Source organism: Orycteropus afer, unplaced genomic scaffold (genome assembly GCF_000298275.1).
Source record: "Orycteropus afer afer isolate SDZICR_OR568_19922 unplaced genomic scaffold, OryAfe1.0 scaffold00080, whole genome shotgun sequence".
Lineage (NCBI taxonomy): Eukaryota > Metazoa > Chordata > Mammalia > Tubulidentata > Orycteropodidae > Orycteropus > Orycteropus afer.
Genome location: NW_006921667.1, coordinates 11,189,856 through 11,205,109, shown reverse-complemented (window position 1 = coordinate 11,205,109; position 15,254 = coordinate 11,189,856). Strand labels below are relative to the sequence as shown.

The window sequence follows — 15,254 nt, the reverse complement described above, 5'->3', positions numbered from 1 at the left end:
CCCAGACTGGGGCACCGGCCGCACGCGCGCAGGGTCACGTGAGCTACGCGGGCGCGTGCCCGCACCCTCGAGAGAGTTGGGGGCGGTGCCGGCCTCTTGGCCTCCCGTGAAGCCTTGCGCGGGTAAGGACCGGAACTCCAGGCGGGCGGCTTGTTGATAATATGGCGGCTGGCGCTGCCCGGGCATCTCTAGGAGGTGATGGGGCCCGCACCCGGAAGAAGGGTCTTTTTTTGGGCTAGTGCGGCGGTTGCTGCGGACCCGGAAGTCCGGGCCAGTTGCTGAATGAGGGGAGTCGGGCCCTCCCCGCGACATTCCCCCCGGGCCCTCCGCCCGGACCCGGGCTCCGCCATGTCCTTCTTCCGGCGGAAAGGTAGCTGAGGGGCGCCGCAGGGGCGGCGGGGGGAGCGTGGGCGGGCGCCTGCGGTGGGCCTGCAGGGGTTTCCCTCTGGGGCTGTGGCGTGGCAGTCGGTGAACCTCTGATCCTCCATGCAGACGCCCCCTGAGCGTCTTACTCAGTTCCGGGACCCTATTGAGAGGAAGAAGGTACCCTCCTCGCGCGAGGTCAGAATTGTCGCGCTTGTCCAAAAGTATATGGAAGTTAATGCCGGTTTGCGTAAAAGCAGCTTTTTGGGTTCTTTGCGTTATGTGCATCGAAAAAAGGAGAAAATCCCATTAGTACCCTGTTACAGGAAGTCTCTGATGTTCAGAATATCAGGATTTTATATTTAAAAGGAACATGTGAAAAATTGTTTTTTCAGTTTCCTCTTTTGGGGCGAAGGGAAGGTAGGACTACTGCTGTTTCTGAAATAACGTTACTTACGCTAAAAGTTCCCTATTAGAGAAGACTGCTTATTTTGGTGATTTAGCAAGTTTATTAATCTCTGGAACCCTAACTTTAAAATAAACTACTTATATTTCTGATTTTCATTTGCAATAGCTGCCCAAATTCCAAGTAGAGATGGCTTGATTCTTGATCCTGGGTAAGGTTGATGTATTTCATGAAAAATCCATATCCACAGTGAACAAGTGTGAGTCTCTGGATTATAGTGGTTCTGTGTCAATTCTTGTTGCTTCAGAGAAAATGTACCATGCAGAGACGGGTTTTGAAAAAAGCACTAAACTAAATCAGGGGCTTTGGTACACATGACAGCTCTGCCAGTGTGTAACTTGGTACAGGCCGGTTAACCCATGTTTCTCTGGTCTCTCAATTGAGAATTAGATAATTTATAAGGCTCCATTCAACTCTTGACTAACCGAATTAAAGAATTTCTCTAAGTACATACTTTGAGGTTTTAGTAACTGATGCCAGGTGATGAATGAAACAGTGATGAATGAATGAAATTGGTAAAATGGTAAAAGGAAGCTTTCTTGGTAAGGTACCTAAAAAAAAGAAACAAACTTACTGTCCTCAAGTTGATTCTGACTCATAGTGACCCTCTTTGGGTTTCCAAGGCAATAAATAAATCTTTATGGAAGTAGATTGCCCAGTCTTCCTTCAGTGGAGTGGCTGGTGGGTTTGAATTGCCAAATTTCTGGTTAGCAATCAAATGCCTTAGGCACTATGCCACCAGCGCTCCTTGGTAAGGTACCTAGGTGTAGTTCAGCAAATACAATGCACTGTACTGGAGTCAGGATCCAACTCACAGCGACCCCTCCTTGGGTTTCTGAGCCAGTATCACTTCAGAAGTAGATTGCCCAACCTTCCTTCTGAGGAGTGGCTGGTGGGTTTGAACCGCCAGCCTTCTGGTTAGCAGTCAAGTGCCTTAGGCACTATGCTACCAGAGCTCTTTCCTTAGGTATAGTTAATATAAGCTAATTTGTTTGACAGTGTTGAAGTGGTTAGTTTTGGGTGTTTTGTTTTGTTTTGTTTTGTTTTAAAGGGGATAAAAGCAATCTCAGTATAATGACGCAAATTGCAGTTTACACAACAGATTGTTATCTTCATTCAAAAAATACTTTCTGAGTGCATACTGTTTGCCAGGCACTGTGCTAAGGCTTCAGGACTGAGCAATGAACAAAACAAAATCACTACCCGTGGAGTTTATTATCTTTTAGTGTAAGACATTAAGCAAACAAAACTCTATGTTTACACACACACACACTCACATATGTATCAAAATACAAAACCAACTGCCATCAAGTTGATTCCAACTTGTAGGACTGTATAGGACAGACTAGAACTGCCCCATAGGGTTTCTAAGACTATAAATCTTTACGGAAGCAGACTGTTTAGTCTTTCTCCGGTGGAGCACCTGGTGGGTTTGAACCACCAACCTTTTGGTTAGCAGCCTATGCCTTAGCTGCTGCGCTGTTAGTACGTATATATTTACAGTTAAGTGTTATGAAAGACATTGATTTGAGAGAAAAGGCGTATTTTGGATGGATGTTAGACAAAGATCTCAGCAAGTGAATTTGAAACTTAGAGCGAAGGATCAGTAGGAGGTAACTATAGAAGCTGGAGAAGAGCTTTTTAGGCCCAGGAAATAGCATATTCAAGGGTTAGTTATGAGGCAGGAAAGCTTGGTGCCCTTCAAGAAATTGAAGATGAGTAATTAGAGTGTAGAGAAGTATGCAGGGTTCAAATCATTCACAGCTTTATGGGACGTGGTAAGAAGATTATGTTTTATTCCAAGGGTAGAGAGGACATCATTTAAGAGAAGTGATCTGATCTTATGTTTTTTAAAAAATCATTCTCTGTGCTTTTTGTAGACTGGATGTGGCAAGAGTAGAAGCTGAGAGAGTTCTGTTTCGTGATCCCATCTAGTCTTTAAATTCTTTAAGTACCAGTTGATACATCCAACTGTTGATATACTTTTTCGCTCTGGTGGCATAGTGCCTAAGGCATTTGACTGCTAACCAGAAGGCTAGAGGTTCAAACCCATTAACCACTTCTCAGAAGGAAGATTGGGCAATCTACTTCTGTAGTGATACAGCCTTGGAAACCCAAGGAGGGGTTGCTATGAGTCAGATCCAACTTGATGTCAGTGAGTTTTAGTGAGTTTATCTAATGGATATCTTTAACTTAATGTATCTAACATTGAACTCTAGATTTAGACTTCCTAAGGAGGCCTAGTGGCACAGTGATTGAAGCACTGAGCTGCTATCTGAAAAATCAGCAGTTTGAACCCACCAACTGCTCTGCAGGAGGAAGATGTAGCAATCTGCTTCTGTAAAGGCTTCCATCCTTGGGAACCCTATGAGACAGGTCTGCTCTGTTCTGTACGGTCACTATGAGTTAGAATCAATTCAGTGGCAACGGGCTGGTTAACCACTGTACCACCTGGCACCTTGATTATGCCACACCTCTTTTCCAGTCTCATTGGAGGAGACTTTTTATATATGGCTCTCCATAATCTGGGCCTGGTTTCCTCTCTATAATAGTCTATTCTCCCTGCCCATCATTTTATATTGGTCTCCTTGTTGCCAAGTACATTCTCACCTAGGGCTTTGCACTTTTTCTCTCTGTCTGGACACCTCTTCCCACAGATATCCACACATTTTTATCCCTCACCTCATTCAGGTTTTTGATTAATTGTTATCTTACTGAAGGTTTCTTTTACTATATTTATAATTGCAGTTTCCACCCCCTGTTCTCCCATCCACTTGCCCTACTTTATTTTTCTCTGCAGCATTTATCACCATTGGCTTTACTATGTATTTTATTAGGATGGTAGCTGTTTTTGATCTCAGCATGTATCCCTTGCCTAGATCAGTGAGCCTGTGATGTAGTTAGGTATTTAGTAAATATTTGTTGAGTAGGTGAATAAGAAAAATAACAGCTAGTGTTAGGTGTTATGCAGAGAATTTATATAGTTATGTAGTAGCAAATCACTGGGTGACAATTTGCATCTGGATGGATTTGGATAGTAAGGGAAGACTTGTTTGAGGAGATGGTATTTAAACTGAAACCAAAATGAAAAGAGAAAACCAGCCTGGCAAAGATCGGAACAGCATTCTAGCCAGAGAGAATGGGTAGTTCAAATGTTCTAAAGCAGGAATGAACTAAGTCTATTCAAGAAACACAAAGAAGGTCAGTATGACTAAAACTTCCTTGGAGTGGAAAGGAATGGGATATATTTTAGAGATAGCATGACTTGAGTAAGTGATAGGAGTGAAGGAAGACTGGGAAAACTTTGTGTTTAGAGCTTAGGGTTGGAGGAATTTCTGATTTCATGGTTGTGAGTTTAAGATAACTCTTGGGCGTCCTTGTGGTTAGATGGTTGGGTATACTAACTGGAATTCTGGGAAGAAGTCACATTCCAGAACTGGATCTGGATTTAGGAGTATTTTGCATAAATGATGATTAAAGGTTAGGGAATATGGGCATACCTTGGAGATTCTGTGGGTTCGGTTCCAGATCACTACAAAAAAGTGAACATCGGAATAAAGTGAGTATCAAATAAAACAGGTCATATGAATTTGTTGGTTTCCCAGTACATATGAAAGTTATGTTTACACTATGCTGTAGTCTATTAAGTGTGCAATAGCATTATGAAAAAATTTGGAATATTATGAGAATTACCAAAATGTGACACAGAGACATGAAGTGAGCATGTGCAATAAACAAAGCTCAGTAAAACAAGGTATGCCTGTACACATAATATATGAAACAGTTAGGTTGAAAGGCTAAGCTCCCATACCAAGACACTAAAATTAAAATGCAATAGCTCAACCTGATGGAACCACTGAGACTATGGCCCCTAGCTGCCCTTCAGGTCTGGAATTGAACCCACGCTTGTGGCTTCCAGCCAAGCAATAGACAGGCATTTGAGTTGAACATTTACCTGAGGTAGATACACTCCTTGGAGAGAACAAACAATCATGGGAGAAAGAAGAGCTGCTTATGCACAGGGAGACAGCTCAGGGGGCAGGAGTATATGGAGGGATGGACACAGGGAAGAGGTAACTATTGGGACGAAGTAGGAGGGGAGATGTTGCATTGTGGTAAATTGTGGCAGATGTCATGAGCAAAGTGTATGTGAACTGCTGTATGGAAAGTGTGTTTGCTCTGTAAATTTTCACCCAAATCACAATTAAAAAAAAAAAATGCAGTAGCTCAAGATGGCTGTTATGTTTTCTTGTGTAACAGCCCACATTTCTGGTTATTGGTGGTGACTTTGTTTCATGATTATTTAGGGATCGTTTTCCTCTCATCTTATTTTTCCTCCTTTCCCTAGGATATACTCTATCAAAGCCAGGTTACAGCTCTCTCTGTCCTTAGTCTTCTGGCTCTTGGTAAAGGGAAAGAATATGGAGGAAAGATATGAACCTTCTTTAAGGCTTAGAAAGTGGCACATACCACTTCTATTTATATTCCATTGATGAGAATATAGTCATATGGTCACAGCTAAATGCAAAAGTTTTTTGGGAACTGTAGAGTAGCAGCCAGTTATATGCCAGTTACAATCCTCTTGCTGGGAAGAAAAGAATGAGTTCAAAGGCCAACTAGCAGTTCCTACCATATCATAGGAGAGAGTCTAGGGGTTAATCCAGTTTTTAGAAGTTAAGTTGAACATGAGCCTTTGGCAAAGGAGAATTAAAAATAAAATGCTGTTGAGATACAAGCATAATATAATGGAAGCTAAGTGAAGATAATATTTCAAAAAGGAGCGACTATTGTGTCATGTCATTGAAAGGTCAAGATAAATAAAAATACATACTGAATTTAGTAATTGATGGGTTTTCTAAGTGTCATTGGAATAGCCTGAGGGGAATATGTAAATTGAGAAAGTGGAAAGATACCTTTTTCAAGAAACTTTGCAGTGAAAAGGAATAAAAAATGGGGCAATAACTGTAGGGGCTACTGGGCCAGTGGGTTTTATTATCTTATTTTTTTTTAAAGATAAAGTTTTAGAGCATGGTTATGTATGGACAGGGATGATCCAGTAGAGAGAGATCAAAAATCTCAAATGGATCAAAAATGATCCAGTAGAGAGAGAAAAAAAAATGATAAGAGAAAGGTGTTGCTTGCACATGTGAGGTTCTTGAGAAAACTACACAGATTAATATTAAAGCTTGACTATACCAAGATTTGATTAGGACATACAGTGACTGGAAATTGACTCATAGCAACTCCCATTGGGTTTCCGAGGTGGTAAATCTTTATAGAAATAGATTGCTCAGTCTTACGTCCATGGAGTGGCTGGTGGGTTTGAACCATCATCCTTCTGATTAGCAGTCAGATGCCTTAGGCACTGTGCTACCAGAGCTCTACGTAAAGTTTACAAACCTACAAAATGATATATATTGTTTATGGATGCATAAATGTATTAAAAGATAATAGTGTGGATGGACATAATAAAAATTAATGATCTTCTTTCCTTTCAGGGACTGGCAGTCAGACAGGGGAGACTTGATTTGTATCTAATGTTTTATTTCTTTTTAAAAAATTCTGAAATAGATATGGCATACTAAAACTTGATAAATCTGAATGTTCCTAATAAGTACTTTTGTTATGTTTTAAATATTTCATAATAAAAAAGAATATCCAATCCAGAAAAAGCATAGCAAGTAGTACAAAATGAGATGGCAGAAATAAACCTAGTAGATCAGTCACTACAAGAAATGTAAATACACTAAAGTCTACATAGCTAAAACTCTATTTAGCAGAAGTCCATATATTTAAAAGATTCAAATTGAATGTTGTTGTTGTTGTTATGTGCCCTCAAATCAGCCCTGACTTATAGCGACCCCTCCTTGGGTTTCCGAGGCAGTATCACTATGGAAGTAGGATTGCCCAACCTTCCTTCCGAGGGGTGGCTGGTGGGTTTGAACCGCCAGCCTTCTGGTTAGCGGTCAAGTGCGTTAGCCAGTATGCTACCAGAGCTCCTACGTACATACTATTAGAACTCATAAAATAATTTGACACATTTTTAAAGTAATGTGTTTGTATATATAGTATTCAAAATCCAGTTGTTTTACATGGCAATAAAAACAAAAGACTTGGAAATCTTTATGGTATTTACAAAACTTTATTGAAGGACATAAAAGAAGACCCAAATAAATGGAGACGTATACTCTGTGGATAGAAAGACTAGTACCAGGAAGATGTGAACTCTCTCAAATTAATCTTTAAATCAATGCCATGTAAGGTTGGGCAATCTACTTCTGTAGTGATACTGCCTCAGAAACCCAAGGAGGGGTCACTATGAGTCAGGTCCGACTCAATGGCACATGACAACAACAACATGTAAACAGAAATTCCCATGGAGATTTTGGGGAATTAGACAAGCTGATCCTAAAATTCATATGGAAGAGCAAAGGCCAAGAATAGTCAAAATAGTTTTTTAAAAAACAAGGTAGAGAACTTGGCCCTTTTAGAGGACTGTTACACAGTTAAGTATTAAGACTGTGGGATAAAATGCCCAGAAACAGACCTAGATGTATATGGGAACTTGTTATATATAATAGTTCTCAGTCGGTTGGTGTTTTGGTTACTTCCTGTTGCTCTAACAGAGAGTACCACAAATGGATGATTTAAAAAAAAAAAAAAATGCATTTTATTGAAATATAATTTATGTACAGTAAAATACATTAAAGTGACAAAGGTCAATGCATTTTTTTTTTTTTTGGCCATATTCCCTCCTCTCCCCTCCCACCCTGGCAACCAACAAAGTAAGTCTCCCTCCATATGTAAACCCTTCCTTGACCCTCCACAACAATGAACTAATACTATATTTGTCCTTCTCTGACTGACTTATTTTACTCAGCACAGTGTCCTCCGAGTCCATCCACACCATTTGGCGCTTTGCAGACTCGACATCACTCCTTAGTGCTGCATAGCACGCCATTGTGTGTATGCATCACAGCTTGGTCATCCACAGCTTGATGGGCACGTAGGTTGCCTCCATCCTCTTGCTGCTGCACACAGTGCTGCGATGAACATCGGTGTGCATACATCTGTTCTTGTTATGGCTCTCACTTCTTTAGGGTATATACCTAGTAATGGGATTGTTGGGTCAAATAGTCTCTCCAATTCCAGCTTTCTAAGGAATCATCGTACTGCTTTACACAGTAGTTGTATCATTTCACAGTCCCACTAGCAGTGTATGAGAGTCCCAATCTCTCCACATCCCTGCCAGCATTTATTATTTTCTGTCTCGTTGAACCTTGCCATCAGTACTGGGGTGAGATGGTATCTCATTGTTGTGATTTGCGTCTCTCTGATGGCCAGTGATCGTCAGCATCTCTTCATGTTTGCTGTCTGCCTGAATATCCTCCTTGGTGAAGTGTCTATTCATGTCTTCTGCCCATTTTTCAATTTAATTGTTAATCCCTTTGCTGTTGAGACGTTGGAGTTTTCTATAAATCTTAGAGATAAGTCCCTTGCCAGATATGTAATTATTGACAAGTATGAATTTGTTGCTGTCTGTCATTTTGTTATGTGGTTTTTGGTGGTGTTGATTTCTTTGTTCCATATAATTTTCTGTGCTGAGCTTGTTTATGTATTGTGTTATCACTTCCTTCATTGCTATTGTTTTAGTATTTGCTAAATATTTCTGGGGAGCTCTGGTAGCATAGTGCCTAAGGCACTTGACTGCTAACCAGAAGGCTGGTGGTTCAAACCCACCAGCTACTCCTTGGAAGGAAGGTTGGGCAATCTACTTCCATAGTGATACTGCCTCGGAAACCCAAGGAGGGATCGTGGTGAGTCGGGTCTGACTCGACGGCACCTAACAACAACAACAACAAGTATTTGTGCTGGTCCTCTTTGATTTTGGTGTAAAGGTTTATCATTTTTCTTTGAGGTTACCCTGTGATTTATAGTTTTCTTCCCAAGTTTAGAACAGTCCATTCTGTCTTGTAGTTGTCTGGACATCCCTACCGTCTAGAAGTTCTGTAACTACACAGATTTTTCCTTCTTTTTGGTTTGTAGTTGTCCTCATTTGTCAGTTGATGTCTCTGGTTCTCTGTTTACAATCTTGTAGGTTTATTTACTTTGGATAATTCCATAGCTGGGTTGGTTTCTCGGTTATGTCATCGTGTGTGTTAATAGTCGGTTGTTGTTTGCTGTTGTTGGTTCTCTATCATAGCACTCCCTTTAGCATCTCTTGTAAGGTTGGTCTGGTTTTAACAAATTCCCTTAATTTCTGCTTATCTGAAAATGTCTTAATTTCACCATCATATTTGAGGGACAATTTTGCTGGGTACATAATTCTTGTTAGAAAATTTTCTCTTTCAGGGTTTTATATATACCATCCCATTGTCTTCTCACCTGCATGGTTTCTCTGGAGAAATCATAGCTTAGTCTTATTGGTAGCCCCTTGTAGGTAACTTTTCATTTTTCCCGTGCTGCTTTCAGGATTCTTTCTTTGTCTTTGGTTTTGGTGAGTTTGATGATGGTATGTGTGATAGTTGGAGCTATATGTCAACTTAGCTGGACCACAATACTGTGTAGTTTAAACAATTGTGATGTGGGTTGTTGCAATGATGGGATCAGATGTATATGTTTTGAGTAGCCAGTCCATTGAAAGGGAGTTTCCCTAGGGGTGTGGCCTGCTTCCAGTATATTTGTGGAGATTCTGGGAAAAGAGACACTCTTCTGTGGATCAGGATTCTGTTGTGCTGCCTACAACTGTCTGTGAGCGAACAATCCACCATTCCGCCTGGAGATCTTGGATTCATCATTCATTGGAGTCAATAGGCAGTATACTGCCTGCTGACCTTGAACTCTTCAGCCCCTGCAGCTGTGTGAGTCGGGAAAAGCCTCCAGCTTGATGTTTGATCCATGAACTTGGGACTTGCCAGCTTCTGTAAGTGTGGGATCCATTTTCCTAAGATAAATTTCTCTTTCTCTATCTCTATAAGCTTTACTGGTTTTGATTCTTTAGAAAACCCAGTCTAACACAATATGTCTTGGTGATTTTGGGGTCTATTCTGTTTGGAGTTCGTTGGACTTCTTGAATGGATATATTCTCATTTTTCATCATACCAGGAAAATTCTCTTCCAGCCTATCTTTGACAATTGTTTCTGTGGTTTTGTTTGTCTCTTCCTGTTCTGGAATTCCAGTTACACATAGGTTATTCCTTTTAAAGATATCCCACATGAACCTTAGGCTTTCTTCATTTTGTTTTGATCTTTTTTCTGATTGATCCTTTTCGAAGAACGTATTGAGGTATTTGCCTTCAATCTCACTAATTCTGACTTTCATTGATTCAATTCTACTCCTTTGCCCATTCAGTATGTTGTCTGTGTCTGAAAATTTAGTATTAATCTTCTGGATTTCTGTCTGTAGATTTTGTACTTTTTCTAATTTTTCATTTGTTGTTTTGTTCTTGTATTGTCTTTCAAAATTGTTGTAGGGTTTTCTCTGTGTTTTTCTTAATTTTTTCGGTGTTTTCTTTGATCTGTCTCTCAATTCATTCAACATACCTAAATATAATTTGTTTGATTTCCTTGTCAGGGAGTTCCAGTGCTGCATCTTCCTCAGCATTGGATCTGTATCCTGGTCCCTTGTTTCTTCTGCTTTATCTTGTTTCTTTGTGTGGACTGTGATGCTCTGTTGTCTCCGAGGCATTGTGATGTTTTTGTGTTTCTATTTAGTTGGTAATTGTATGTTGGAGTGACTTGCTCATGAGTTTTGTTTTCTTTGTATGTTATCTATGTAAGCAGGATACTGTGCTGTGTTCTTTTACTTGCTAGTTGGCAGCACTTACCTCACCACTTGTTTCCTTTCTTACTGTCGGCCTCCTGTATGTCCCTGCCATCCTTGGCAAAGAGCAAAATGGGTGATTTTTAACAAACAGGAGTTTATACTCTTACAATTTAGGAGGCTAGAAGTCCAATTTCAAAGTGCCAGCTCTCAGGGCTGTGTGAAAGCCCCTTGAACTTGGGCTTCAGCTCTGCCTCTTGCTTCTGGCCCACTGGAACTAGGCATCTCTTTACTCAGGCAGCTACTGGCTGTTGAGGCGAACAAGCCCAAAGTTGGCAAATAAAATGACACAGTCCCACTATTACCAAACAACGTCAGGCCACTAATTCAAGTGCAGTGACAGTCCCAAGATCAGTAAGAAATATGGCAGGCCACTAAATGAAGGCTCAGTTATATGCAGGATCCAAGCATGCCAAAAAGCTGCAGACTATTCCCAAAGCTGCTGACCATTCCCAAAGCTGCTGCTTAATACTGGAAGCAGACCACATCCCAAAGTCAGCTACTGGGCTGCTACGGTAGATTCCACCATGGAGTTGATTATCAGTCTCACCATGGGGAATAAATACATCCAGCTGCCCAGTCACTCAAAACCAGGCCCAGCCAAGATGACAGATAACCGTAACTACCACAGTTGGGAAAGGATAGACTAATACGTAAGTGATGCTGATTACCCATCAGGGGGAAAAGTAATTAAGATTTCCTACCTTCTGTCATATAACAAAGGGGCTCTGGTGGCATCCTGGATAAGGCATCTGGCTGCTAACCAGAAAGTCAGCAGTTCAAACCCACCAGCCACTCCGTGGATGGAAGATGGGATGATCTACTTCTGTAAAGATTTATAGCCTTGGAAACCCAATGGGGGTCACTATGAGTCAGAAGCAACTTGATGACAGTGAGTTTGGTTTTTTGGTTTCGTTGTTACAACAAAGGAACTGTGGTGATGTGGTAGTTAAAGTTTTCAGCCGCTAACCAAAAGGCCTGTGGTTCGAACCCACCAGCTGATCCATGGGAGAAAGATGAGACACTTTGCTTCCATAAAGATTTGTTGTTGCTGCTGTTGTTATGTGCTGTTAAGTTGGACCCGACTCATAGCGACCCCTCCTTGGGTTGCTGAGGCATTATCAGTACGGAAGTAGACTGCCCCATCTTCCTTCCGAGGAGTGGCTGGTGGGTTTGAACTGCCAGCCTTATGGTTAGCAGTCAAGTGCTTTAGGCACTACGCTACCATAAAGATTTACAGTCTTGGAACCCCTGTGGGGCTGTTCTGCTCTGTCCTGAGGAGTCACTGTAAGTCAGAATCAACTTGATGACAGTGAATTTGGGCTTTGGTTATCACATAACAACAATATCATCATATACAGCAGAGGTGGGCACCTTTTTTCTAGAATGGGTCAGATAATAAATATTTTAGACTTTGTGAGTATTGGGTCTTTTTGTCTAATTCTCTTCTATCCTTGTAACAGCCGTAGAATATATGTAAACAAATGGGCATCTCTGTGTTACAATAAAGGTACTTTGGTGGTACGGTGCCTAAGGTGTTTGACTGCTAACCAGAAGGTTGGCAGCTCAAGTCCACCAGCTGCTTCATGGAAGGAAGATGGGACAGTCTACTTCCATAAAGATTTACCACCTCGGAAACCCATTGGGTGTCACTATGAGTCGGAATCGACTTGATGGCAGTGTGTTTGGTTTTTGGTTTGGTGTTGACGATAAGACTTTACAAATAGTAATGATGGGCTAGGTTTGGCCTGTGGGTTGTAGTTTGCCAATCCCTGGTACACACAAATAATTTCTAGGTGGTTAAGAGCCCAAAATGTGAAAAAACTAAACTTGGAATCATTTAGAAGAAGGTATAGAGAGGAAAATTCTTTTTATCTGGGCATATGAAAGAATTTTTTTTAACTCACAGAAAAAATACAATCCACGTAATTTAAAATTGACTACATTAAAATAAAAAACTTCCATATAACAAAATATACCAATATATTTGCAATATAAACAACAAGAATTCCTACCTAGAATATGTATGGAATTTCTGCAGTAGTAAGTGGAAGACGAAGAACATGAATTGGCAGTTTCCAAAAGAGGAAACCTAAATGACCAATAATCATGAAAGGATGTTTAACCTCAAAATCAAGGAAGTTCTTTTAAAACACCATAACGTATCATTTTTAAAGATAGAGTTGGCAAAAGGTAAAAATACCGTAAAATGAGAATACGAAGCACAGCAATAGGAGTGTAAATTGGTATCCCACCTTTTGGTGTCAGGTTGATTCCCACTCAGCAATCCTATAGGACAGTGGAACTGCCTCATAGGGTTTCCAAGATGTAGTCTTTTCAAAAACCAGACTTCCACATCTTTCTTCTGTAGAGTAGCTGGTAGGGTCAAACTGCTGCCTTTCGATTAGCGACCAGGCACTTAACCCACCACGCTACCAAAGCTCCTTTGTAAATTGGTATAGCCACCTTAATTAAAAATGTACATAATCTGTTATCTAGCTATTCCATTCTAGGAATTTACCCTAGAGAAACTCTTGCATGTATACATAGGAAGATATGTACAGAAATGTTCATAATGTCAGTGTTTATAATAGTGAAAAATAGGAAATAACCTAAATATTCATCAGTTGGAAAATGGATAAATAAAAGTATATTCATTGAAAGGAATTAAGGCACTAAAATGAATGAACTAGAGTTATGTGAATGAACTAGAGCTGCAAATGTCAAAATATTAAATGAATACAAGGTTCAGATATGTATAGAAGAAAGCTATTTTGGTAATTTTTGAGAATGTGCAGAATTATTATTTTTTTAATGTATTCATATGTGGTGTAATAGTTTAAAAACATGGCAAAAACAAAACATCTCATTAGGAAAGTACTGTATTTCTGGGAGGGGAGGAAAAGTAATGGAATCAGGTAACACTTTATATAAACTTTTAAATATATGTATATATAATACTTATAGGGAAAATAAATAGGGCAAAATGCTAATATTTGATAAACTCAGGTTTGTGTGTATACTTTCATGCTTGAAATATTACATAGTTTTGCATAGGAGATCAGATTGGTAATAGGGTGGCAAAATTGGAACTGTGGAGGTGTATTTTCATTGTAGAATCAGTTGATCTTAGAGATGGTTTGCATTTGAGATGATCCCTTCTGTGAGGTGAGGGAGAGAAGATAAAGAGTGAGGTAGGAACAGGTTTGGGAAAAGATGGTATGTTCAGTTTTAGACAAATGGAATTATGGAAGATAGCAAGTAGTTGGTTAGCTATATGAATTGGGAGGTCAAGAAAAATTTATATTGGAGATACAAATTTAGGAGTCGTACCATGTCTATGGTATTGAAAGTCTTAAGAATGTATAAATGCAGGCATGTGAGTTAAACATTTACCTCAAGTAGACACACTCCCTGGAGAGAACAATCATGGGAGAAGGAAGGGCTGCTTATGCACAGGGAGATAGCTCAGGGTGCAGAAGAGTATGAAGGGATGGACACTGGGAGGAGGTAACTATGGGGAGGAAGTGGGAGGGGAGCTGCTGCATTGTAAATTTTGGTCAATGACATGAGACAAAGTATATGTGAACTGCTGTATGAAAAGTGAATTTACTCTGTAAATCTTCACCCAAATCCTAAAAAAAAAAAGAATGTATAAATGGATAAGATTTTTACAAACAAATGTGGAACAGAACTTCAAATTCCTAAAAGAGGTGAGCAGGGAGCCAGACCTATTGGACTGGTTAAGACTAGAGGACTCCCAGACATTACTTCCCTAAGATACTTTTCAGACCTTGAACTGAAACTAATTTCTGAGGTCTCCTTGTAGCTAAATAACAAATTGGCTAAAAAAATAATGAATAAGAGACCAAATTGTCAGCAGTTATTTTAAAACAAATATAAGAATGTAAGGGGGCAGAGAAACGAGATTAATAGAAATGGAACAACCAGAACAGAAATAATGACAATATTTACACATTGTGAGGAACGTAACTAATGTCACTGGGCATCTTGTGTGGAAATTGTTGTATGGAAACATAAACTGCTGTGTAAACCTTCACTGAAAACACAGTAAAATGTTATTTGAGAAAAATGAAAGTCTGCAGTGTTATCAATAGTGGCACAAAAGAATCCTAAAAGCATGTAGAAATGTTCACAGTATATTTAATATGAAAATTAAATTAGTATGTATGAGCAAAAAAAAATGAAAAAGATTATCCAGTAGTGCACAGAGTCCTTGGGTGGTGCAAATGGTTAACATGCTCAATTGCTAACTGAAAGGTTGGAAGTTTGAGTCCAGTCAGAGGTGCCTGGAAAGAAAGAAAAACCTGGTGATCTACTTCTTAAAAAAGCCATTAACAACCTATGGAACACAGGTTGCTCTGCACACATAGGGTTGCCATGAGTCAGAGTCCACTCACTGGCACTGGCTATGTAGTGAAAAGAGGAACTTGAAAACTGCCAGTGTGCAAAGGAGCAGAAGTCAGGAAGAGGATTAACTGAGACAGAACGGCTAGACACCAGGAGAGTGCAGTGTCATGGAGGCCAAGACAAGTTAAATGTTTTAAGCTGGAGATGTAGTGATTTGCAGATGCTGCTGAG

General features: G+C 40.0%; 1 protein-coding gene across 1 annotated transcript in view; it reads left to right on the top strand.

Moving 5' to 3' along the window:
* The first annotated feature begins 282 nt into the window (after positions 1-282).
* Positions 283-15,254, top strand: part of AKAP10 (A-kinase anchoring protein 10) — a 183,949-nt gene continuing 168,977 nt past the window's right edge. The window contains exon 1 of the mRNA XM_007941489.2: positions 283-370. Coding sequence (XP_007939680.2) covers positions 283-370 — 88 coding nt within the window. The remainder of the gene's footprint in view (positions 371-15,254) is intronic.